This window comes from Phoca vitulina, unplaced genomic scaffold (assembly GCF_004348235.1).
Source record: "Phoca vitulina isolate PV1807 unplaced genomic scaffold, GSC_HSeal_1.0 scaffold9, whole genome shotgun sequence".
Lineage (NCBI taxonomy): Eukaryota > Metazoa > Chordata > Mammalia > Carnivora > Phocidae > Phoca > Phoca vitulina.
Genome location: NW_022589712.1, coordinates 44932218 through 44959409, shown reverse-complemented (window position 1 = coordinate 44959409; position 27192 = coordinate 44932218). Strand labels below are relative to the sequence as shown.

The 27192-nt window shown below is 37.9% G+C and overlaps 1 protein-coding gene across 1 annotated transcript; it reads left to right on the top strand.

The window, feature by feature from the left end:
* The first annotated feature begins 9966 nt into the window (after positions 1-9966).
* Positions 9967-10398, top strand: LOC116634296 (transmembrane protein 230-like). Its single transcript, XM_032407419.1, has 2 exons — positions 9967-10060; positions 10115-10398. Exons 1-2 carry the CDS (start codon positions 9967-9969, stop codon positions 10396-10398), a joined length of 378 nt encoding a protein of 125 aa, XP_032263310.1.
* The last annotated feature ends 16794 nt before the right edge of the window (positions 10399-27192 follow it).

Genomic DNA, 27192 nt, shown 5'->3' with positions numbered 1-27192 from the left:
TGATGTATAAGGAGATGAAGAAGGTAAGAGGAAAATGTTATTATTGTTTTTATTTCTTTGAAACCTTTGCTTATCTTGGTTTCAGTGAACTACATTCTAGTTATCTTCATACCTAAAGACTTCTCAGGCTTTTCTGGGGGGTTTCTAATGTCCTGCCATCCTTTAATTACTCGTCTTCCTCAGGGTTCTCTTAGCACTTTACACAATCATCTTTTATGATTCTTTTTCAAGTAACCATCTGTAGCAATAAAGGCAAACTCAAATATCTAGAGCAACCACACCTTAAACAAGAGAAAAGCACTGCAGAGCGCTGGGCAGACAAGCCCCTGAAATATGCTGAATTAACCAGAGGTGGATGTATGCCCTATGATGCAAGTTCGTTCTTTCCTTCTTTCTTTCTTTTTTTTTTACATAATGTTTACATGTTGGCATCCAATCAAAGGTCTCTTAAAACATTCCATAAACCAAGTAAAGCGCATTTGAAGTTCACTATTGTGTGGTCTTCATTGATTTATTTAAAAAACTATTGAATGCCTACCTTGCAACCGGTACTAAATCATGAGACAAAGAAGATTAAACCCTTTACTTATAGAGCTAATAGTTCAACAGGGAAGACAGGTATTCACCAGCAGGTATATATAATCCAAAACTGTGATATGTGTTACTAAGGAAAACTATAGGTACAGTATCAGTACATGAAATGAAGAAAACTGGTAGAGTCAAAGTGATAGGCAATGTTTTCTGGAAAAAGTAACATGAAAACTACAAGCTAACAAATATGAGTTAACAAAATGAGGAGCGGTAAAAGAGAATTCTAAGCAAAAAAAAAAAAGTGCAAATCGCCTGAAGCACTAAAGTGCAAGACATCTTTTAAGAAGTGAAGGAAAAAGTTAAAGAACAAGGTGGAAGTGACAAAGGATTAAGATAGAGAGGTGCATGGGAGCCAGACTGTGCAAGGTCTTTAGATATGTTACTGATAGTGATTTCTTTCATCTTTAAAAGCAGTAAGTCCTTGAAGAGTAATAAGAAGGATAGACACCAGTGAGCTAATCCACTGAAAATCAATGGTGTTTTGGATTAGAATGGTATCATTAAGATTAAAGAGAATGCAGAGCTCTAAAACATATTTAGGAGGTAAAGAGCGAAAGGGATTATGCATAGGAAAAAATGAGGAAGAGAGGTGTCAAGGGCACTTCCCATATTTCTGGTTCATCTATCAGTGTAGATAATGGTGTCATTCGTGAAGATGTTTAGGGATCACAGAAGCAAGATAAGGGTTAAGGGAGAAGATTATCAGGTTGGTTTTGACACATGGAGTTTAAGATGCCTTAGAAGTATCAAGTATCCAAATGAAGACATTTGGAAATAAATAGAAAATACAGGTGTAAAGGCCAAGGAAGAGCTGGGCTAAAATATCAGTGCTATTGATTTGGGCATAATCACAATATAGAATATAACTGATAACAAAGATATTCATTTGGGCATCAACACTGTGTAGAATGTAATTGAAACTCTGGGGGCACCAGGGGGGCGCAGTTGGTTAAGCATCTGACTCTTGATTTCGGCTCAGGTGGTGAGATCGAGCCCGTCAATCTCTGCGCTGTGTGTGGAGTCTGCTTGGGATTCTCTCTCTCCCTCTCCCTCTGCCCCCCAGCCCCCAAACCCCACTTTTTCTCTCTCTCTCTAAAATAGGTAGATACATCTTTAAAAAACCAGAGACTATGAACATGGATAAAATTGAGAATGGAAAGGGAGGGAAGAAAGGGAGAAGGAAGTAGGAACAAGGGGACAAAAGGGGAGGGGAGAAGAGAAGGGGGACTAGAATCTATTACTGAGGGACCTTAGGATACTAAGTTTGGGTGGAGAGGGATGAGCTCACCAAGGAAACAGAAAAGGAACAGTCTGAGAAGTAGAAAGAAAATGAGAAATTTGTGATGACATAGAAGCCAAGCAGGTGGGTTAAGAAAGAGCTTTAAGATCTTTTTAAGATCTTTAAGGCTGCCAAAAAGTCAAGTGAAAAAGAGAGTTTAAAATGTCCATTAAATCTAGTGACATGAAGCCTGGAATGAAGTACAGTAAACCAGATTAGAGCACGTTGGGAAATAAGTTGGTGAATCCCAAATCGCCAGCTCAAGCACATCTATATTGTATCTGTCTTGTATGTACCTATTTTCATGTCTAATATTTGGCCTTCAAACAAAGCATGCCCAAAATAAAATTTACCACCTCCAAGAAAAGCTACTTCTCCTGTGAATTGCACTGTCATTCAAGTGGCCTAAATCAGATTTCTTTTCTTGCAGTGTCTTTGTCTCGCTTTGGGTATCAGGGTAATGCTGGCCTTATGAAATGATTTTAGAATTATTCTCTTCTTCAGTTTTTTGGAAGAGTATGAGGAGGACTGGTGTTAATTCTCCTTTAAATGCCTGGCAGGAATCACCAGCAAAACTATCTAGACTGAGCTTTTCTTCCTTGGGCCCATTATATTTAATGACTTGCTTTACTCTTTCCTCATGAAATTGTGAACTCTTAACAAGCACAAATAGCATATTATTATTCTCTTGAACTTCTCTAGCACCTAGCACAGCTCTGAAACATGTAAGAGAGTCTACAAGTGTTTCTTGCACGAATGAGTGATGAGCCATCCTTATAAAATTAAGCAGTAGGAAGCTATAACACAGCTGACAGCCAGAGCCATCATTTTCATAGAAGGAACAAGGAACTAACACATTCTTGTGAAACTTTAGACTTAGAATAAGCCCCCACACCTTCAGTTTTCCCCAATGTGGTAAGGTTGTTAGGCAGTAACTCATGCATTTCTCATACGCCGACTAGTTTCTCCTACGATTCCTTCAGGATCTCAGAAGTGCTGTGCTTCAAATTAGCAGTTTTTTTGAGAAAGAACTGAGTGAAGAGGACATGGATGCTGTTGTGGAACAGGCTACATTTCAGAACATGGCATCTGATCCACAAATCAACTCTGATTATATTCTAAAAGATGTAATCAAGACACAAGTAAATGAAAGAATTTTCCTGCGCAAAGGTGATGCTCAGTGGTTTATAGAAGAAAAAGCGTTGAAACTTCTCTTGAGTCCTTGGCTCCTAAGCTAAATAAGGAGTGCTTCCAACATGTCTCTCCTAGTACTATCATTGGGGCCCTAAGAAGAATCGACAATCCCAACCAAAATGGCTCTGAGAAGTGTCCCAGGAAACAAAACAGTTCTCTAGTGCAGAGCCTGACACTGGAACCTGATTTATAAATGTAAGTTTCCTTCATTCACTCTCACTTCCCATTGCTCAACTAGATCAGATATAAAGCAATTCTCATGTCCTTAATAGTTTCCTGACTGGCTTAAATGCCAATAATAATGTTTACAAAGGAAAATCTGAAAGCTGAAGATACCAAATTATTAATCTTCATTTAAAAATTGGCTTCAGGTCATTTCAAACGTTCATGAAGTAAAACTGCATCGGTGCCTTCTCTGGGAACCCTCTGGGACTTTGACTTCATTACTTGAAAATCTTTGGGTCTCTTTTTTTTCCATTTTAAAAATGAAGAAATATTCACCTTGTAAGGTTGTATGAAGAATTATATTACCCGATGGATGTCCCTTGCCAAAGATGGCACCTGGCATTTAGTAAAATATATTTAAAAATTCTAATCTCTTTATATATTTTAGTCTTGCTTTTCCTTCTACTTTAGAAGGTAATAACTTAATGGTAGTGGTTGGTGGAAGTCTAACAGTTAAGGAAGTGGACTATAACTGTAAAACTGTAATTACAGTCTTAAGTTTGTTTCTGAGCTCATCCTTGTATAAGGAAAAGTGAAGTGTCAAACCCCACAGAGAACTAACAGATATTTAACTTGGCTTGGAGGAAGGATTAAAGTGGGCTGGAGGAGACTTTTACCCTGTTAGTTCTATTTCTTCACCTACCTGCTGTTCATGTGCTTATCCTCCTAGGTACCCCTGCAGACTGGAAACGTCACTTGACCATGGAGCAAAATGAGATTTGACAGAATACTCCAAAGCAAAATGAAAGATTTTCCCTCGAAGTTCATCTGGGATCTAAATGAGGACTAGAATCAGTGCAAAAGAATCATATAAAACTCTACTAACAGGAAGCTTACTTTAATACACAAATAAGTTTGTGCTTTTTATGCAAATGTTAATTATGAAATTTTATTGATAAAAAAGATGAGTAAATTGTGCTTAGATTAGTTACCATGATTTTGCTGAGCACTTTGAAATTTCACAAATTAAATTATTTGAAAGAGAGTCTGCGTGGGTAGCCTGCATAAAAAAGAAAAAAACAGAATGCAACACGAATTGTAAATGTCTTGAGAGAGTTTCCTTAGTGTGTATTGTTTTTAAAGATTTGTTTATTTATAATAGAGAGAGCATGAGCAGGGAGGAGGGGCAGAAGGAGAGGGAGAAGCAGACTCCCCGCTGGGCAGGGAGCCCAATGCAGGACTCGATCCCAGAACCCTGAGATCATGACCTGAGCCAAAGGCAGACACTTAACCAACTCAACCACCCAGGCACCCTGTATTTTTTCCTTTATCTACAATTAAATTTAGGATCAAAACATTAAAAATGTTTTATTCTTGTAATTAAACTTTAATTATTTGGTTTAAAATCAGTGTGATTGTCAAAATTAATAGGCAGCTCACATGTAAACACATGGATCTTTTTAATACTTTACCAGATCACACATTTGCACTAAAGATTCAAGGATCAGAGATGGATTAGTCATCAAATGGTTCAATCATTTAAATGTTTGGATACAAAATTAGTTGTATTCATAACATATCACTCACTAATTCCATATGTATTTAATAGTTAAATATTTAAGATAAAATCATTTTGAATAACTAGAAAAATATAGATGAATCTCTTTACAATTCCCAAATGGAGAAAAATTTTGAAGCATAAAAGCAGTGGAAGAAATTTAAAAGAAGAAAATTTAGTAAATTTATATTCGTAAACATTTCAAGTCACCACCATTCATAACAGTCACAAAGGGAAACAACCCAATGTCTATGTACAGTAAAATACATAAGTAAATTGTGGCAATTCCTATAAGGAAACACCATACCTCGGTAAGGATGCATGAATTACAACTACATGGAAAACATAAATGACTCTCAGAAATATAATAGTATTGGGGGAAAAAAGCCAGACACCTTACTGCATGGGATTTTAAAATCTGGGATTTTAAAGAGTGGCTATGTTTGGGGGATGGTATAGTAACAGAACAAGTAAATGAGAGAATTCCTTAGGTGTTGAGAATATTCTGTTTCTTGGTCTTAGTGCTGGTTCCAGAGTTGTGGTCACTTGGTGAATATTCACTGGGCTGTGAATGTATACTTTATCAATGTTTTTGTATTTTTGTCGTATTTTAATATAATTTGTGAAACAATTCCTAAATATGAGAAATTTTTGTTAGACAAGACCAAAAAAAGCTTGCAATTTATTGGGAAAACACAAAACATTAATTCAAGATTAGCAAAAGTGTAAAAATTGGGGAATGTTCCATGTTGAGTAGGGAGGAATAAACATTCTCCTGTATTTTTGTGGAAACACAAATCAGTTCAAATCTTCTTCATAGCAATTTTGAAACAGAATCAAGAGTATTAAAACTAGTCACATCCTGTGATCCCATTATTTCATTTCTAGGAAACTTCTGAACTCTGATTCAATTAACTCACTTTTCTATACTTTGAATTTTCCTTTCACTACATTTCTTTTTCCAACTAACATATTTTTCCATGTCCGTGCAATTGGCTTTTTTTTTGTTTTCAGATAAAACATTTATTTACATCTTTGTGGAGAACATATATCTGAGGTTTTCTGTCATTTTTGAAACTCTTTCGTCTTGGTCAGGCACTTTGTTGCAAGTAAGAATAAGCTACTTCTAACCAGCTTGGACAAAGTAAGGTAATTCATTAAAATGACTCATGGAACACAGAAAAAAGAGTTGTCTTGAACTTCCTGAAGAACTAGAACCTAGAAGTATGAAGCAGTCAAAGATTCATATATCTTTCCACTTTTTAAAAATTCTCTCTCTGTCTTCGAGTTTCATGGTCTCTCATCTCTGTGTTCTTCATTGAAAGGACACATGTTTCTTTCCTCCGTCTCTGAAGACTGGCTTTGCTTCGGCATGATAGCAGTCATACACTATGTTCAAATGACCTCAGTTCAAACAACAAACAGAGATAGGCTAGTGTTGAATTCAAATTAAAATTTCAGGAAGAGAAACTGAGTGGTGTAGGTCACTTAGCTTCCTTTAGGAGTCAACCTGCGGTCAAGGCAAAATAGTCGAGTACAAACAGCACCTGGAATTCTGTAGCATCCTTCAGGGGATAAGAGAGACAGTAGAAAAAAAAAAAAGTGACACTTTTTATGGCTTGATTATGTCCTCCAAAAAGATATGTTGAAGTCCTAATCTCCATTACATCAAAATGTGACATTATTTGGAAATAGGATTATTATAGATGTAATTAGTTATCTTCAGATACTGGAGTAGGGTGGGTCCTTAATCCAATAAAATTGGTGTCCTTATAAAAAGAGAGACACAGGGTGAAAATGACCAGGTGACGACAGAGGCTGGGTTTGCATCAACAAGCAAAAGAATGTTGGAGATGGCTGGAAAACAACAGAACCCAGAAGAGGCAAGGAAGTGTTCTCTTCTACAGGCTTCAGAGGGAAATCTTGATTTTGTACTTAAAGCCTCCAGAACTGTGAGGCAATAAATTTCGGTTGTTTTAAGCCACCTGCATATTGGTATCTTTTTTACTTTTTTAAAAGATTTTTTATTTATTTGACAGAGAGAGAGACATCGAGAGAGGGAACACAAGCAGGGGGAGCGGGAGAGGGAGAAGCAGGCTTCCAGAGGAGGAGGGAGCCGATGCGGGGCTCGATCCCAGGACCCTGGGATCATGACCTGAACTGAAGGCAGATGCTTAACCGACTGAGCTACCCAGGCATCTCCTGCATATTGGTATCTTTTTATAGCAACTCTAGGAATCTAATACAATACTCTATAGCTCATTAATAATTGCCACTCTAAACCACGGCCATGAGGCAGATTCTGGAACCACACCAAAGAAGTCAGTAGGATAGCATAGTGCTGATTAGCTCTGATGCGAGAGATAAAAATCCAAATACGTGTCACCAAGCACTGTTTAATAACTGGAGATAGAAATCCATTCTCTCCACTCTTGTTCAGCATAGTACTGGAAAAGCGTACCTAGCACAATAAAGCAAGGAAAGGAAATAAAAGCACAGGAGAGGAAGAAACAAAACCATCCCAGCTGGCAAATGGCATGATGGTTTATGTAGAAAATTATAAGAAATTAACCAAAAAAAAACCCAAAAACAAACCTATCAGAACTGATAAGTGAGTTTTGCAAAGTTGCAAAATGCAAGTTCCTGACTCACAGAAATCAATCGTATTCAATATGCTAATGATGAAAAATTGTAAACAAATTAAAAACATAATGCCATATACAATTACTACAAAATAAGAAAATATTGGGGCACCTGGGTGGCTCAGTCATTAAGTGTCTGCCTTCGGCTTAGGTCGTGATCCCGGAGTCCCGGGATCGAGGCCCGCATCGGGCTCCCTGCTCAGCCGGAAGCCTGCTTCTCCCTCTCCCACCCCCCTGCTTGTGTTCCCTCTCTCGCTGTGTCTCTGTCAAATAAATAAATAAATCTTAAAAAAAAATATATATATATATATATTTAGGTGCACACCTAACAAAACGTGTACAGGGTCTGCATGCAGATGAATAAAAAATTATAATGACAAAAACCAAGGAAAACCAAATTAAATAGAGCAATATACCATATTTATTGACTGTAAGATTCATCAAAGTAAAGATATCATTTCTTCCCAAATTAATCTATAGGTTTAATGAAATTCCTACCAAAATCCAAATACGATTTTCTGTAGCCATACAAAAGTTAAGTCTCAATTTTAGGACTTAATATACAGCAGCAATTAATCAAGACAGCATGGTATTGGCAAAAGATAGAAACTTAGACCAGTGGAATGGAATAGAGATTCCATATACGGAGCTACACAAGTATACCAGCTCAATTTTGACAAAGGTGAAAAAGCAATTCCACAGAAGAAGGATAGATTTTCCAACAGATGGTATGGTAATAATTGGGCATTTGTGGACAAAAACAATGACACCTAAATCTAACACCTAAATGCACTGTAGATCTGAATATAAAACAGGACGCCTGGATGGCTTAGTTAGTTAAGCATCTGACTTCAGTTCAGGTCATGATCTCAGGGTCCTGGGATGGAGCTCTCCCCACCCCCACTCTGTGCTCAGCAGGGAGTCTGCTTGTCCCTCTCACTTTTCCTCTGCCCCTCCCCCGGCTCATGTTCTCTCTCTCTCAAATAAATAAAATCTTTAAAATAAATAAATAACATAAAATAACATAAACTTATAATATTTTTAGAAGAAATCATAGGAGAAAATATTCTTGACCTAGGCATATGCAAAGAGTTCTTAGACATGACACCAAAGGCATGATCCATAAAAGAAAGATATGATAAATTAAACTTTAATACACACATACACTTTTGCACTGCAAAAGACCTTGTTAAGAGATAAAAGAAAAGCCATAAACTGGGAGATGGTATTTGCAAATCACATATCTGATAAAGGACTTCTGACCAGAGAATAATTAATTATCTAAACTCAGCAATAAGAAAACAAACAGTCCAATTAGAAAATGGGCAAAACATGTGAAAGCCACTTTATCAAAGAGGATAAAGGAATGGCAAATAAGCACTTAAAAAGATGTGTACCCCCATTAGCTATCAGAGAAATGGAAATTAAAGCTACTGTGAAATACCACTATATACTTACTAGGATAAATTTTGAAATATTGACAATACCATGTGCTGGCAGAGATGTGGAGCAAATGGATCTCTCCCACATTGCTGGTGAATATACAAAATGGTCCAGCCACTTTGGAAGACACTCTGGCAACTTATCATCTTACACATAAACTTAGCATATGACTCAGCAATCCCACTGCTGGGTATTTACCCTAGAGGATAAATACTTAAATTCACACACAAACTTGTATAATAATTTTCATAGCATCTGTCTGTAATAACCCCAAACTGGATGTATCCCAAATGTCCTTCAATAAGTGAAGAGATAAAAAAAAAAACAAAAACCTATAGCATATCCACACAATGAAATTCGGCCCAGGAATAAAAAGGCATGAACAAAGCACAATAACTTGGATGGATTTCAAGGGCATGATACTAAGTGAAGAAAGCCAAACAAAAGGTAACACACTGTAGGATTCTATTTTTATGCTTTTCTTTCTTTTTTTTTTTAAGATTTTATTTATTTATTTGACAGAGAGAGACACACCAAGAGAGGGAACACAAGGAGGGGGAGTGGGAGAAGAAGAAGCAGGCTTCCTTCAGAGCAGGATTTCAGCCAAGTTTGATTGTAACACTCACATATCTCCTGTCCCCTAATTGGCCATTGGAGGCTGATCAAATTAGCTAAGTGTGCTGCATGCTAGACCAATGGAAGAGAAGAGAGGCAAACAAAGGAGATGATGATGAACATTTTGGGAAAATGGAAATTCTGAGATTGACTGAACGAAATCTACTGAATGTAAGCTAATCTACTCAATCTAAATAGTTGTTATGACAAAGGAATCGGAGTTTACTAGAACTGCCCTAAGAAAATGAAGGAGCCAATATACCATCAGACTATCAAAGTAATTGCAACTTTGCACGATAAAAGAGGAATTCCATCAAAAATATGGCAGTCTTGCAGAAACAATTCTTTAGGGGGAGTTAGATGAATGGGAGATGCTGAGGCAAGCCTCCGCGTGGCTCGGGGCAGCCGTTGGGTGGGCGCGGGGGCCCTGAGGCCTCTGCCCGCTGCAGTGGGCGAGCTCCCCATCCACTCTGCCGGTTATGGTGCCCACTCGCACCAACGTGGCTGCCGGGATCCCCAGTAGCAAAGTGAAATACTCAAAGCTCTTCAGCACTGACACTGGACACATTCACCGTCAGAAGGAAACTTCACCTGCTGAAGCTAGCTTTAAATTGCAAAGATGTGTAGTGAGATCTCACTTATTAAAGTTTAAGAAAAGCTCTACTAAGATTCCTTATAAGGCCATTGCCTGTGCCACTGCGCAGTTTTTGATTGGCACCTTTCTGGTTACTGTGGGCTGCCTCCTGCTGGCGGGCTACATCAGCAAAGTGGGGGCCAATCGGGCCGTTCCGGTTCTGATTATTGGCATCCTGGTGTTCCTGCCCGGGTTTTACCACCTGCTCATCGCCTACAGAGCCCACCGAGGCTGCCAGGGCTCCTCCTACAGTGACCTTCCGGACTGTGATGAGTGATGACTAGCCCCCAACCGCAGCCACGAGACGAGGAGTCAGGGATGGGGCTGAGCGGAGCCATAAGGCATTCGGCAGAGGCTGTGGAAATCTATGCTTCAGGACTAAGGAAGTCGCAGCTTTGTAGATACTTAGCAAAACTATGGCCAGGTTTTATAAATTCATCCCCAAAATGTTCATTGAGCTTATAATTAGCCAAATAGGAAGCTAGGAAGTGCTCCGTTTTTATTTTCCTGGCCCTGGCTAAAAACCCTGACAGATTTTTCCACATGGGTATGTGTAGTGGAAGAATAGCATTATTAATTGTGCGGGGAAGTGAAAAGTTATTCTGTAGAACAAAATGTTGCCCCCACCACCCTATTTAGAGCTGAACATCTCTTTTAAGTAGTCCTCATTGATAATTTTATTTTGTGGCAAATGGAAAAATGCAAGATGTCTACTTTCATATTAGTAAGTAATTTATCTGGAAAATTTCTGAGTATTTTATCGGCCATGCTTATCTCCAACTTTGTAGCCTATGGATATCTTGGTAAAATCAAATATCTACGTAGGAGAAATAAAGAGAACAATACAGTTGTGTTGTGTGGAGCTTTAGAGTCAGATAAAAGTGGTTTTACATCCCAGATGCCAACTTTTTAGCTGTATAATCCTGGACAAACTATCCTAATACTCTGAGACAGAGTTTGGGACATAATTCTTACTGTTTGGGGTTTCAGTATGGGCCAAATATAGTATTTATATTAACAACATTGCACATAGGTGTTCGCCAAAGTGTTAATTCCTCACTGTAAGGTAGGGTTTTATAGAAGACTGCACATAAAATTGACTAAAGCCACAAGTGAAGTGCTTCCATTCAAGCTAACCTAGGAGAGTTGGCAACCCAAGAAAATGGGGCTGCTCATCAATAAAGTCATCTCTTAGTTTAAATCGGGACACTGGATTGCTTTTTATTCATATGAGCCTTTTCCTCTTGAGTCTTATGTAAGAAGAGGGCAGATCCAGGATTTGTGGCACCTAAGGCTTATGGAATTTGGAGGGGTCTCTTAAGAAAATACAAAATTATAAATTCAAAATTAAGTGCAGTGCACAGCAAAGGGCCTATATTAAGTATCATTAGCTTCATGGTACATCTGGCTTCCTAGAGAAAGTAAATAAAGGATCTAGAGAAGAGGACTGAATGTGGGGATATGTCTGCAGTTATATGTCTGTAGTTCCGGATTAAAGATAATTGATGAAACAGTAGTATTTTTAGTATTTTTTAGAATAAAGGATATCATCCTATAAAAAGAAATACTTTCTGAAGTGTTGTAGATAAAGAATACAGGCATACTTTGGAGATACTGTGAATTTGTTCCTTCCCACACTACCTCAATGAAACAAGTATTGCAATAAAGGGAGTCAAATGAATTTTTTGGTTTCCCAGTGTATATAAAAGCTATGTAGTCTACTCGGTATGCAATAGCACTATGTCTAAGTTAAAAAATTGGGGTGCCTGAGTGGCTAAGTCGGTTTAGCATCCTACTCTCGATTTCAGCTCAGGTCATGATCTCAGGGTCTTGAGATCGAGCCCCGTGTCGGGCTCTGTGCTGGGCATGGAGTCTGCCTGAGATTCTCTCTCTCCCTCTGCCCCTCCTCCCACCCCACCCCACCTCTCTCCCTCTCTAAAAAAAACTAAAAAAAAAAAAAAAATTTTGTTGCTAAAAAATGTTAATCATTTGGGCTTTCAGTGAGTCGTCATCACTGACATAATAATAACGAAAACATTTGAAATATTGTGAGAACTATCAAAATGTGACACAGAGACATGAAGTGAGCAACTTTTGGTGAAGAAGTGGTGCCGATAGACTTGTCGGATGCAGAGTGGCCACAAACTTTCAATGTGTAAAAAATGCAATTATCTGCAAAGTGCAATAAGGTGAAATATAAGAAAATGAAAGATGCCTGAACAGACTCAGATTTATGAAAGATAAAAGAGTGCATTTCCTGGACAAAGAATATTGGCAATTCATAAAGGAGAAAAAAGATACTCTCAAATGTGCTAACCCTTAGGATGCACAAAACATACCCAAGTTAAAAAAAGAGTTTGGTGGTCTTCCATTGGTACTATATTATGTACCTAGACCAGACACGTAACAGATGGTAAAATATGGTACGTTTCTAAATATTAGCTTGAGATTGTGCTAAATGAACACAGAAAATATGAGTTATAATTTGTTTGGGCTTTGATAGCATCTTCATAATCCTCCCTCTTATTAGAAACCACAGAATATACAAAAAAAGTCCATTGAAAAGTAACTGGTAAAACGTCCAGCACAACTTCAATATGCATAATTAATATTACAAAAGGGACTCAGTCATGGAAAGGAAATACCTTTTGAATATAGAGAACGGTTAATCTATAAAATGGTAGTGAAGGAATGTCAAGTTAGGAATCAAAGATCCAAATACGGTCAATAGTGTAAACTTCGATCCAGAGATGACCGGATCACAGAGAGAAGAGTTAGGCAAATGAAGACAAAGGAGTATCAGAACATGGTCATATTATAGAAGGTGGTGTTAGAAATTGGAGGGTTGTTTTAATTCCAAACATGGCATGCACAGTGTGTGCAGTAACTTTAAAATTGTAGTTCACACAGACCTGTACCTCTGAAACAAATAATACATTATATGTCAAAAAAAAAAAAAAAAGATAGTAGAAAGGGGAAAATGAAGGGGGGGAGTCGGAGGGGGAGATGAACCATGAGAGACTATGGACTCTGAGAAACAAACTGAGGGTTCTAGAGGGGAGGGGGTGGGGGGATGGGTTAGGCTGGTGATGGGTATTAAGGAGGGCACGTTCTGCATGGAGCACTGGGTGTTATGCACAAACAATGAATCATGGAACACTACATCAAAAACTAATGATGTAATGTATGGTGATTAACATAACAATAAAAAATTTAAAAAATAATAACAGAAAACTGAAAAAAAATTGTAGTTCACCAGGTCACATATCTGACAACTCTTGCTGAATTATAAATTATATATATTTGGCTCTTCTTCTGTTAATTCAAAGTTGAGGTCAATTTCCTGTAAGAGCATCCCTTTGAAACGATTAGATTCCCAGCGGTGACTGACAGCCGGTCGTCCAGGCTAACGGTCTGGGCAGGCCAGGTCATCGGGCACAAGGAATGCAGGCGGACAGGAGACGGCAGCATCACCCATCTACAGACAGAAAACTATTCCAAAGGACACCCTTAGAGTAGGACACTGTCCTTAATTTTGAAACAAAGCATATCACTTTATTATTAGCTTTTCAGAGAAAGTCTTGTTCTCTGCCCTTCCAAGAGAGTGGATCTCAGTGTCATAATTTGCTCTGGGGTTTTCTTTCATGTTTTGAAAGTAGCCTGTTTCACTATGGATTCCACATCCTCGTTAGTCAGCTGTTTTTTAAGATATTTGCTGATTTTTAACACAGTGTTTCTGAGGTCCTATAATGGGTTCAGTTGATCACAATGAATCCCATGATGAAGCGAGAACATACATATCAGAGTAAACTAGATGTGTGACGAAGGATCGTCAGTGTAACTAGATGTGTGACTAAGAGTCTGCAGGGCAGAGATAGCTCAAAGTGTTTCTCTTTGTAGTTTAAACAAGTTGAAGAAAATGTTAGGGAATCAAGTAGAAATATGAGAAAAAACTCTACTATAAATTGCACTCATTTCTGCCTACCTATGTGTTCATGAGGACTACCTTGACTATCCTATTTAATAATGCAACATGCCAAAAAAAAAAAATAATACAACCTGAGCACCCCTCCCTTAACTTCTGATCACCACTTTCCAACATTACTTTTTCATTTTCCAGAGCATTTCTCTCCTTCCAATATGCTAAACAATTTGCTTATTTATTATATTTATTGTTTAGTGTCTGTTTTCCCCCCCTAGTATGTTAGCAGTAGGAAAATGGGGATTTTTGTCTGTTTTCTTCAGTTCTTAGAAAGGCAAGCAGAATGTAGTAAGCACTGGATAAGTTTGTGGGATGAGAGAATAAATGAAGAAATTACTATTGTCTAACTTAAATATAAGGACATATGAAGTCCTAAGAATAAATTAAACCCATGCATTTTTGAAATTTCTAGCCAAGTTTTACTCATTGATAACCTAAAAAATGTTTATTTAAAAAGGCCTTAGGCAAATATACTTTAAAAAGTATGTACCTAGTCTCAAATGGTTATATATGTGATAACATTTATATAGCATTCTTGAAATAAAATTGAAGAGACGAAGAGCAGATTACCATTGCCAGGAATTGCAGTGGTGCTTACATGTGATAAAATTGTATAAAACTACACACACACACACACACACACACACACACACACAAGTGCTTATAAAACTGTTGAAATCTGAATTAGCTCTTGTGGCCATACCAATGTCAGTTTTCTGGTATTGATCATGCACTATAGTTATGTAAGATGTTACCATGGGAAAGGTAAAAGATGGATGGGATCTCCAGGATTTTTTTTTTTTTTTGCAAATTTGTATGTTGAATTTATAATTATTTCAAAATAAAACGTTCAAAAATGGTAAAGATTTTAGAATGCTAATGTCAGTGTGCCTTAAAATGTGTTTGGATATATATTTTTTATGTCTGTTATGAACTAGTTTGACAAAATTTTTGCTAGAGGCAAAACTCACTCAAACACACAACAAACTTTCTTCATTTCCTCATAGGTAAAGAGAATATTAAAGTCATCCTTAAGAGGGACGCCTGGGTGGCTCAGTCAGTTGAGCATCTGCCTTCAGCTCAGGTCATGATCTCAGGGTCCTGGGATCAAGTCCCACATCGGGCTCCCTGCTCAGCGAGGAGCCTGCTTCTCCCTCTGCCTGCTACTCCCCCTGCTTGTGCTTCCTCTGTCTCTCCCTACTAAATAAATAAAATCTTTAAAAAAAAAAAATAATAAAGTCATCCTTAAGAGTATACGAGCCTCTAATATCATCAAACCAGGAACTGCCAAACACTGGTGAAAACAAACAAAATAAATAAATCAGAAATTCCAAAATCTAATAAGACCTAAAGGACAGTAAAATTTCATGTGCAATATCCAGATTCTTTTATCTTTCTGGACTATGTTACACCAACCAATATATTTTTTTTCCATCTGGTTGATAAAACCAAATACAAACAACTCTCGACTGTCAGAAATACAAGGTCAGGGTACTGAGCCAAGTGTCTCAAAGGCCTACCACAGTCATAATGTAGTTCTGGTAACCCCGGTCACAGGTCACAGCACTCAACCGCGGTGTGCCTTGTCTCCTCTTACAGAAAGAGGTCGTAAGAATATCTACTTTCTAGTGCACATTGGGGATAAAAAGATCACAATATGAAAATACCTTGTACAGGTCCCACCAAGACAGAATTCAATTTATATTTATTTCCTGGGCTTGTTCTTGAAATAATTAGAAGTAGCTTGTTACACTACCTCATCTATTCCTAAAACCAGTGAGACTTTTGTAAAGTCACTAAATTCTTTCTAAATTATTTTTTATTTCCATTTTGCAACCCTTTATCCTGTTTATCCATTCCTTTAAGGGGCCCCTTTATGGTATGGAGTCCTGAATACTGAAACATATGTCATATTTTGTGTTTTCTGCTCTGAGCATGGAACTTTCCTCCTAAAAAACATATTGCTTACAACATCAAAGCCACAAGGGTTTCCAGCTGCATCAATGAATGGCTAACTAAACCCCGGATGGAAATAAATCACCCGCTCCCAAACCTTTTGATCTGAGGCCAGGAGATGTATCTGGCAAGCAGAACCTCTGAGAAAAAGCAATCTGTGGATAAGGTCACTTCTCCTACTAAGGTTTGAGAGAGTTCAAGAAAGAACCCAAAGTAGCCACTCAAGATGCTGGACCAGCTCAGTTGGAGAGGGCTAATTTGCTCTGTTTTATATTTATGTTGATTTACTAAATTGAGTTCATTGCCTCTTGTTTTATTTTTCATCATCCCAGTAAACCCATGTATATTATCACTATATTTAATAAACACAAAAAAAAAAACCCATCAAAGCCACAAAACAGAATGGTTGCTATTTTTTATTTAATAAATTAAATTTACCTTACCAGTGAAAAATCTTTCCAAGAGTTCTTCTTTTATATCTGATGTCACAAGTTTTAACATTAACTTTTTTTAAACAGATTTATTTATTTATTTTAGAAAGACAGAGAGAGAGAGAGTGAGAGACAGTGAATGGGGGGGAGAGAGGCAGAGGGACAGAACCTTCAAGCAGACTCTCTGCTGAGTGTGGAGCCTGAATCGGGGCTCTATCCCATGACTCTGAGATCATGACCTGAGCCAAAACCAAGACTTGGAGGCTTAACCAACTGAGCCACCCAGGTGCCTCAACATTAACTTTTGAAAAGTAATAAAAAGATGTCATCACACCTTTAGGGTTTCTACATATATACACAACCTGAAAGTTAAAAGAGGTGACTTTAGATGTTTTAAATAGATATGTAATTATCTTAATTTTTATTAAGTACTTTTCATGAAAACTATTGAGAGGTTTTAACTGTTAAAATAAGACATCGAACATTTTTCTAAAGGTGTTTTCATAACACAAAGTTGAAAATACGCAAATGTAGTTCCAGGTGTTGTATTTGTTAGACATGCTTCATCCTTGGAATTCCAGAGGACTTGAGGATGTGGCACTTCTTCATGTTTGTCTATAATCCACTTCTGAACCAGCTATTTAATGGAAATTCCAGATCTCCATAGCTAGAGCATGCTCTTTTTGAGCATTCTACACACCTTGGGAAGGAGAAGGAAGTGGGGGAAGAACCATAGAAATCTGATCCACAGAGATCTGTCACATTCCTGCTGTGACAAGCCAACACTACCAGAAGGTTACAGACTTCTTTGACCCAGTGCACAAGCGTAAGGAGAGCCCAGCACTTCCCAAGATCCAAGGGAGTGTGTGAAATGCCAAAGATGAGCATTTACAAGGAGGTTATGCTTGATGGTAGAGGACACATACAGATAAAATATTAAAGTGATGGTGCTCGCCTAGGATGGGAAAGAACGAAACATCCAGCATATTTGCATTCCATAATGATTGATATGTATTTCTCTTCCCTTTCATTGTCCACTGTCCTGTGTGAGAATAAGCAAGCAGTCAAATGGAAAACTAGAAGATGGAATAAATGAGAAGAAAAACAAAGGACAAGCCACAAGATGGACAATTTGCCATTGAATTACTGTCAAACTCTTTACTTCTCAAGGCAAATTGTAATTTGCTGCAATCTACAGTAGCCCCCCACTGTCTTATCCACAGTTTCATCTTCCATAACTTCAGTTACTCATGGTACTGTGATCGGGAAGCAGATGATCCTCCTGACTATTATCAGAAGGTCAGTAGTAGCCTAAGAGGCTATGTCACAATGTTGATGCCATTCACTTTGCTTCAGCTCATCATGTAGGCAGTTTTTTATCTCACATCATCACAAGATGAAGGATGAAAATAGTACAGTAAGATATTTTGAGAAAAAGACCACATTCACATAACTTTTATTACAGTATATGATTATAATTGGTCTATTTTATTATTAGTTGTTAATTCTTACTGTGCCTAATTTGTAAATTAAACTTTATCATAGGTATGTATAGGAAAGAACATAGTATATATAGAGTTTGGTACCATATGTGGTTTCAGGCTTCCACTGGGTGTCTTGGCACATATCCCCCATGGAGAAGGGGGGATGAATGTATTATGCACATAGCTATCAGGATTCATCTTTTTTCCCTTCAGAACTAGTGTAGCTCAATCAGATAAGAAACAGTTGTTTCTTTGCACCAAATATAAGAAAATTACAACCTACTTTCCCCATTTTACCTCTCAAACTTTGGGAACCAAATAATTAAAGCAGGCAAGTCATAAAAAAACAAACAAAAAAAAAACAAGCACAACAAACAAACAAAACAAAAAACAGCCTGGGCACCTGGGTGACCCAGCTGGTTAAGCGTTACACTCTTGGTTTCAGCTCAGGTCATGATCTCAGGGTAATGGGATGGAGCCCCGAGTCAGGCTCCAAGCTCAGCGAGAAGTCTGCTTCTCTCCCTCTGCCTCTGCCCTTCCACGTGTCTCTCCCTTCAAGTCCTACATAGATGAAGTTTCTTTTTATTGCAGATAACAGAAATGACCTCTGGTGACTAACTTTTAGAAAAGGAATGTGTTGCACGAATCCTGGGAAATCTCAAGGACTGGAAGAGTCAAAACGGATTTCAGTGCTCTAGAATGAATTCTGCAAACTTTAACTTCATTCGTTCTGTTAAAACTTTAAACTTTGAGGCTTTGCTAGGATCCGTCTCTCTACTGTGATCAGGAGGGCAGACGGGAAAAATATATATGGCTACTAAGTGAAATCATTTTAATACAGGCAACCATCTCAAATCCTATCTAATACAAAGTTTGGTATAAATATGGTGTTCCTCACTCATTAAACTACTGAAAAAAAATGTGTGACTCTAAAGAATGACATTCAAGAAAAGGGTGTATTTCTGTGAAATGAGGTTTTTGACAGAGGGAAGCTAAAGTGGAAATGATGGTGATATGTCTTTGGTAGTTGTTTTCAGGCTCAATGACTTGTATTTTGGCTCCAAAAATACTACAGCTAGAATTATACGCTCTATGTGAGCCATGTAGGTCGAGATCTATGATGAAATCCACAAGCCAGAGACATTGAGAAGGAAACAGGAGCATATAGAGCTGGATTCGGGGTGGAAAGTAGAAGAAAATGTTTCCATCCTAGAGTAGATACAGCTCACACTGTAAGATCTTTCAAGTCGATAATCAATGATTGGAAATTCTCGGGCTCCCTTCAAGCTAAGAAAGAATGGTTTGTGCATGAAAATGAGGTGACATATTCCATTAAAACTGATCAGGACACAGATACATTCTTACATCCCTTCTTCTCTTGGGACATTTTTGGGGAAATATTTCCCCAAATTATTTCTAATAATATTTTCTAGTGATTATTAATATATATATATTGACGTATGCTTTAAAAATAATTATATAACTTACTAGATTTTGGATAAGAAACAATAAAGGTATCACTATGTTGGATTTCAAAGTCTTTCAGCACATCTAGAAAGTTTGGTTCAACAAACAGGTGTGAAAAGTCTTTAAAGAATAGCACTAGTTATCAGCTTCGTTTTGGTCTGTTCTGCCATTATTCAGTGATCTGCTACCAAGGTATAGTAGTATTTTAGAAAAGTGAGACGTTTAATTCTCTACCTATTCACTGATAACATAGAAGCTTATGGGGAGTGAGTGCAAGATTGTTTGGGGTCCTGGCACCGCTGTCAGCCCAGAAGATGCTTTCGGTCTGATGTTCTTACACAGCTACATTGAACTTCCAAGTTTATCTATCATCTATCTATCTATCTATTTATCTATCTATCTACTATCTTTCGAGAGGAAGGGATAAATACAGGACTATTAATTCATATATCTTCCACAAAAGGGGTTAAAGAACTCAGGGGAGAGCTTTATTAATTCCAGATGGTTGATACAACTGGTTAAGAGATTGTGTTTCCCTCTTAAGACTCTTGTTCCTAAAAAAAGGAACACTCTTTATGGGATCTACTTCTTTTCTAACTCAATGTTTTTGGAATTGCAGGAGACCTATTCTCTATCTTCCTGCACAAACCCTCCGCCACCCTCCTAACCTGTTTTGGAAAGAACTATTTGGTAAGGTAGCTTCTTCTCCTTATAAAGTGTCGGGAAGAATAGGGTCCATTTTTTCATACCTATGCTGAGTTCATTCTAAAATGATATTCAAGGAGCTATTAGAAAGCTACTATTTACTACTTACTGGCTGTATTTGTTTCCTATTGCTGCTATAATGAATTACCACAAATCTAATTGTTTAGAATAACACAAATCTATTTTCTTATGTTTCTCGAGGTCAGAAGTCTGAAATGGGTCTTAAGTCCCATTTTTTTCTTTTCTTGTCTTTTCTTTTTTAAAGATTTTATTTATTTGAGAGAGAGAGAGAGCACAAGCAGGGGATGCTGCAGAGGGAGAGGGAGAAGCAGGGAGCCTGACTCAGGGTCGATCCCAGGACCCCGGGATCAGGACCTGAGCTGAAGGCAGATGCTTAACTGACTGAGCCACCCAGGGGCCCCCCTTTTTTTTAATTTAAAATTTTTTTATTAAAAATTTAAAAATCTTTTGTCCCCCTTCACCCATTTCTCCCACCCCACCCCCCTCCTTCCTATGGCAACTACCAATTTGTCCCTTTTTTTTTTTTACCGATCTGTTTTTTGTATATATGAGCTTGAGTTTTGTTTTTTTGTTTTGTTTTTTTTTAAATATAGGTTCTACATATAAGAGAGATTATACAGTTTTCTCTTTCTCTGCATGACTTATTTCACTTAGCATAATGCCCTCAAGGTCCATCCATGTTGTCACAAATGGCAAGATTTCATTCCTTTTTATGGCTAAATAATATGCTACAGTTTCTTTACTCATTAATCAATAAACACTTAGGTTGCGTCCATATACTGGCTATTGTAAACGACGCTCCAATAAACATGTGGGTACAGATGTCTTTTCAAGTTAATGTTTTCATTTTCTTTGGATAAATACCCAGAAGTGTAATTACTGGATCATCTGGTAGTTCTATTTTCAAGGAACTGCAATGCTGTTTTCCACCGTGTCTGCACCAATTTACATTCCCACCAACAGTGCACCAGGGTCCCCTTCTCTCCACATCCTCACCAACACTTGTTATTTCTTGTCTTTCTGATAGCCATACTAACAACGTGAGGTAATATTTCATTGTGGTTTTGATTTATATTTCCCTTATGATTAATGATGTTAGCCAGGTACATGTTGGTCATCTGGATGTTGTCTTCGGAAAAATGTCTATTCAGATCTGCCCATTTTTTAATTGGATTATTTGTTTTTTTGCTATTGAGTTGTCTAAGTTCTTTATATACTTTTGGTATTAACCCCTTATCAAATACATGATTGGCAAATATTTTCTCCCATTCAGTACTTTCCAATTCTATTTTATTTTTTAAGATTTTATTTATTTATTTGACAGAGAGAGACACAGCAAGAGAGGGAACAGAAGCAGGGGGAGTGGGAGAGGGAGAAGCAGACTCCCACTGAGCAAGGAGCCCGATGCGGGGCTCCATCCCAGGACCCTGGGATCATGACCTGAGCCGAAGGCAGACGCCTAACGACTGAGCCACCCAAGTGCCCCAGTAGTTTCCAATTTTAAATGGTTCATTCAAAGCTTATGTGCTTTATCTAAGTGCTAAGTCATAAAGAGGGTATCATATGGCACACACATAAATACAAAATTTTGAATGGCCAAAATACTGAAACATAGTATTTGCTTGTATTTTCATCATATTTTCTTTGACATATCAAGGTAATTTATATATAACTTCTAAATATAGTTTTTAATATATTTTAAAGTTGTTGGTTTTCCTGCTTCTCTATATGAAAATTTAACTGGAAAATGAAGCACTTATAATTTAACAGAAAATTCTTTACACAGAGTCAAAATATTTTAGGTAGATATTATTTAACCAGCTATCTTACTGAGATTATAAGTATTAGCATTATCCTTTCATATCTATACAACTGAAATAACTCACCAATTATAATGCTGGCCCAGATTTTTCATCTTAAAAATGTAATAATTATGGCAGATTATAAATTAATTACCATTTAACAATACAAATTAAAAATTTAAATATGCACAGCTGCTGACCGAAAAATTTCACATCTAGAAATTTATCGCATATATGTAAAAACACACACACAAACATGTAATATCTACCTCAAGAACTGAACAGATACAACTGCAGTACAGTTTAGTGTTTACATTGTTTTAAAAATAAGAAATTGAAAAGTAAGTTTTCCTCAATAGCCATTAAAGTAGATTGTGGAATTATTTAATATAAAATACATATGTATATATATACACACACGTGTTCAAAATTTAGAAAGATGTTGAATGATTATTACATGTAAAAAAAAGTAAGTTATAGAACAGTACCTAATATCCCATTTGTTTTCTTTGAAAAATATATTCATAAAAACATATATTCGCCCTCCCCCCAAAACACAAAAAACAAACCAAAAAAACACATATTCACTCCTAGCTTATAAAAAAGATAAATTAGGGGTGCCTGGATGGCTCAGTTGGTTAAGCGACTGCCTTCGGCTCAGGTCATGATCCTAAAGTCCCAGGACCGAGTCCCACGTCGGGCTCCCTGCTCAGCAGGGAGTCGCTTCTCCCTCTGACCCTACCCCCTCCTGGGCTCTCTCATTCTCTCTCTCTCTCTCAAATAAATAAATGAAATCTTTAAAAAAAAAAGATAAGTTAGATGGGGGAAAATGTTTTTTCCAGGCTAAATAAGTTTATGCATTTTTACCAATTGGCTTAGAAATATGCACTTTTGGGGCACCTGGGTGGCTCAGTTGGTTAGTGTCCAACTCTTGAATTTAGCTCAGGTCATAATCTCAGGGTCCTGGGATCAAGCCCCACATGGGGCTCTACACTGGGTGTGGAGTCTGCTTAGGATTCTCTCTCTCTCTCTGCCTCTCCCCACTGCTTGCACACTCTCTCTCTAAAAAAATTAATTAATTAAAAAAATATATATGCACTATTGTAATATTCCTATATGATTAATGGATTTCAAATTGTATGTGTTTTAATTTTTTTTCACATTATACCTGTACCAGTTAAATGTTTATTATGACTGTATTATTTTTATGCTCAGAACTACTTTTAAGTATCCTGAATAATCAAATTGTGTCTTATAAAAAAACACTACTTTTAGTAGATCTATAAGAGAGAAAAGTGAGAATGCTGAAATAATAACAATTTGTGTCATTAAAGTAATCAGGTGTAAGTATTTTAGAGAGAGTCTCCAAATACAAAATTCAAAATAAGATTAAGATCTTAATGTATTAATAATATGTATCAATAATAACAATAGTACTACTAATAAATACCACTTATTTGACCACATGGTGTTCTGAAATTCTTACCACAGCCTTTTACAGATGTTAGCCCGCAAGTATGTGGATACTCACAAGGTGATTCTAAAGTTTATATGGAGAAGTAAATAGCCAACACTATTGAAAGAGTAGAATAAAATTGGAGGACTGACATTACCCGACTTTAAGACTTACTACGAAGCTTCAGTATCAAGACAGTGCAGTAGTATTGGTAAAAGAAGAAAATAATCCATCAACAGAATAGAATAGAAAGCCTAGAAAGAGACCCACATAAATATAGGCAACTGACATATTTCTGCTATGGTGCTGGAACAACTGCACATCCACATGCAAAAAAAAAAAAAAAAATGAATCTAGACATAGACTTCACATCCTTCACAAAAATTAACTCAAAAATGGGTCATAGACTTAAATGTAAAACTTAAAATAATAAAACTCCTAGAAGGTAACGTAGGAGAAAATTTAGATGACCTTGGGTTTTGTCCTGACTTTTAAAGTACAATACCAAAGTTACAATCTATGAAAGAAATAATTGATAAGCTGGACTTGATTAAAATTAAAGATCTGTGACCTGACACTGTCAGGAAAATGAAAAAGACAAGGCAGAGACTTGGAGAAAATATTTGCAAAAGACATATCTAATAAAGGACTGTTATGCAAAATATGCAAATAAGTCTTAGAACTCAACAATAACAGGGGGTGGGGGGATGGGTCAGCCTGGTGATGGGTATTAAAGAGGGCACGTTCTGCATGGAGCACTGGGGGTTTTACGCAAACAATGACTCATGGAACACTACATTGAAAACTAATGATGTAATGTATGGTGATTAACATAACATAAAAAAAAAAGAACTCAACATAACAAAACAACCCAATTTTAAAAATAAGCCATGGAAAGATGTTCCACAACATTGACAACACGCACTGCTGGTGAGGATGTGGAGCAACAGGAACTTTTATTCATTGCTGGTGCGAATGCAAAATGGCACCCTGGAAGACAGTTGGTGGTTTCTTAGAAAAGTAAACATACTCTTACCTTAGGATCCAGCAATTACACTCCTTGGTATATACCCAAAGGTGTTGGCAACTTCTCTCCACAGAAAAACCTGCACATGGATGTTATAGCAACTTTATTCATAACTGCCAGAATTTGGCAATCTCGAATACAAGATATCTTTCAATAGGTAAGTGGATAAATAAACTGTGGTACACCCAGACAATGAAGTATTATTTAGTGCTAAAAAGAAATGAACTATCAAGTCATGAATATACATGCAGGAAACCTAGTGTATAGTACTCAGTGAAAGAAACCAATCTGAAACAGCTACATCCTATATGATCACAACCATGACATTTTGGAAAAGAAAAAACCATGGAGACAGTAAAAAGATTGGTGATTGCCAGGAGTTAGGAAAGATGGAGGGTTAAATAAGAGGGACATAGTAGGTATTTAGGTCAGTGAAACTACTCTGTATGACACTCGAATGGCGGATCTATGTCATTAGTCACATGCCAGATGCCGATATTATGATACTATGAAATTTGGCTATGTATATATTTTCATGAAATGAACAAAAATGATGAGGATCAATTATATTATTAATGATAGAAGAAGAGAGGCAGAAATCTTTAAAATGCATATCTAAATGAATGCCAGTTCTTCATATATTCTAACAGCACCGCTCCATCCCAAGCCCTCTGCCATCCAGATTCCCTGTCCTCTAGGCTTATTACCTCTTTAATGTTCCCATAGCCATGACAGGCATACCTCACCTTATTGTGTTTCACTTTTTTGTGTTTCTCAGGTACTGTATTTTTTACAAATTAAAGGTCTGTAGAACCAGAATTGGAAGCGGAGCCTGAAGATGTGATTGAATTGCTGCAATCTCAGGATCAAACTTGAACGGATGAGGAGTTGCTTCTCATGGGTGAGCAAAGGACATGGTTTCTTGCGATGGAAATCATTCCTGGTGAAGACACTGTGAAGATCAGCTTTGATACGGAACATGTTGCATCTGTGTCCACTAAAAGTCAATCAGTTTGTTCCCCACTGTCAATTTTTACCTGGGGTACCTGTGGGAAAATCTAAAGTGGGCAGTTTAAGTCCACGGGAGAACCTGGGTCTTCAGGGGTAGGGGAAGACGATGGGGTGGAATAAAAGAGGGGTCATCTAGAATGTCCGCAGTGTCGGATGGGCTGTGAAACGGAACAAGACACATTCTAATATTTGCGGTCGGGATTTTGGGGACAATGCCATGAAGGCTTGCATATATGGGATCTCTGACCATTTGAGGAGTTCCAGCAGAAAGGTCAAGCTGGAAAATAGTATTATAAGAATGGGTTCCGTGGGGGATCATACCTCTTGACCTGGGAGTTTGTACTGAGGCCAGGAAACATGACATAAAAAGATGGGACATTTTTTTCTTAGGCTTTTGGGGTCAAATTTGTTCCCGTTTTTAAAAATACAACCCAAGGGCAAGTCAGAAGGAATAGCGGGGGTTTGTCCCATAGTGGGAAAGACGGGCTGCCAATTCTCAAAGGGGCATTCCACCAAGAGGCGAGGTAGCTGTTAGCCAGCGTCAGGAAAGGGTCCCAACTGAGTCTGTAAAGGGTGGATTTACCCAGGATGGGTGGCTCTTGCCAACTGTGCCACACACTGGGAACAGAGACCTCAGAGGAGACAGAGTGGAAAAGGTTAGAGGAAAGGGGTCCTTCGTCCTCATGGGCATGGATAGTCTGACCTGTTGGCCCTCAGACCTTCCAAACACACTGGGGAGCTGCCCTGGCCAGAGATCTTCAGTTGCCTGAGGAGTACTAGGGTTGGCTGCCGAAGGGCCAGAAGAGAAAGAAGAAGGAGAGCAGGATCCCTCCAAATGGCAAGAGGGGAAATTTCTCACCCTTTTGGGCAAGGGCGGTCCAGCAGATTCCCCCAGGGGCTTCAAGTCTCCACTGAGGAGCAATCTTGGCTGGGGGTCATCAGTTCCCAAAGTATTAGAGTGCATCCACTAATGGAAAGTCCTGAGAAGTCCCTGAGGCTTTTCTACGGAAAGAGTTAAGGTTCCTATATCTATATTAACTTTCTGTATTTGCATGCAAAGTCTTTAATTGTCACCATGGTTAAGTGGATAACTGAGTATTGTTTCACAATGACCTAGGATCCTATTTGACCAAGTATTTTAAAGCCTTTTGCATATTTTTTAACAAGATTCCCCAAATCTACTTATCACTTGTAATTCCAATTATTATCTTAAAATGTCGTGTGTCTCAAAAATAACCAAACTTTCTTGTCAATTCAGAAAATCCAGGGAGAATTCCAGGCCAGCAGAAGGTCCCCGTGTGGGCCACCAAATGTGGGGTGTCTTGATTGGGTGGGGGCCGGTGGCACAGGTGTGAAAGAAGTCACCCCGGGCAGAACACAGGGGATAGAAGTTTATTGAATACACTGTAAGGGAGCAGCGAACAGGACAGCAGAGGAGGGACTGTGATGAGGTTGGGGGCGGGGGGCCTATAGTTATAGGGTGTAGTGAGGAAGTATGGGAATGTAGGCAATTTTCCCTTTTTTGGTAATCTCGGGAATGGTGCTTGGTTGTAAGTAGCCTATTGTTGGTTAGGGCCTATGACTTAATGAGCCTGTTCGCATCAGCTCCAGTGGTCGCTGTGGGCCCTTTGGCTCTGCTCCAGTTTCCATTGCTCAAGCCTATTGCCTAAAAGCGGCCTCTACAAATAGCTTATGTCATCTCTCTTACAAAATTTGTTGACAATAATTT

Bases quoted from the DNA above. Each gene is read 5' to 3' on its own strand.
- LOC116634296 (XM_032407419.1), top strand. From the start codon at position 9,967: ATGGTGCCCACTCGCACCAACGTGGCTGCCGGGATCCCCAGTAGCAAA. The intron at 10,061-10,114 runs GTCAGAAGGAAA...AAAGATGTGTAG, and splicing joins TGACACTGGACACATTCACC to TGAGATCTCACTTATTAAAG.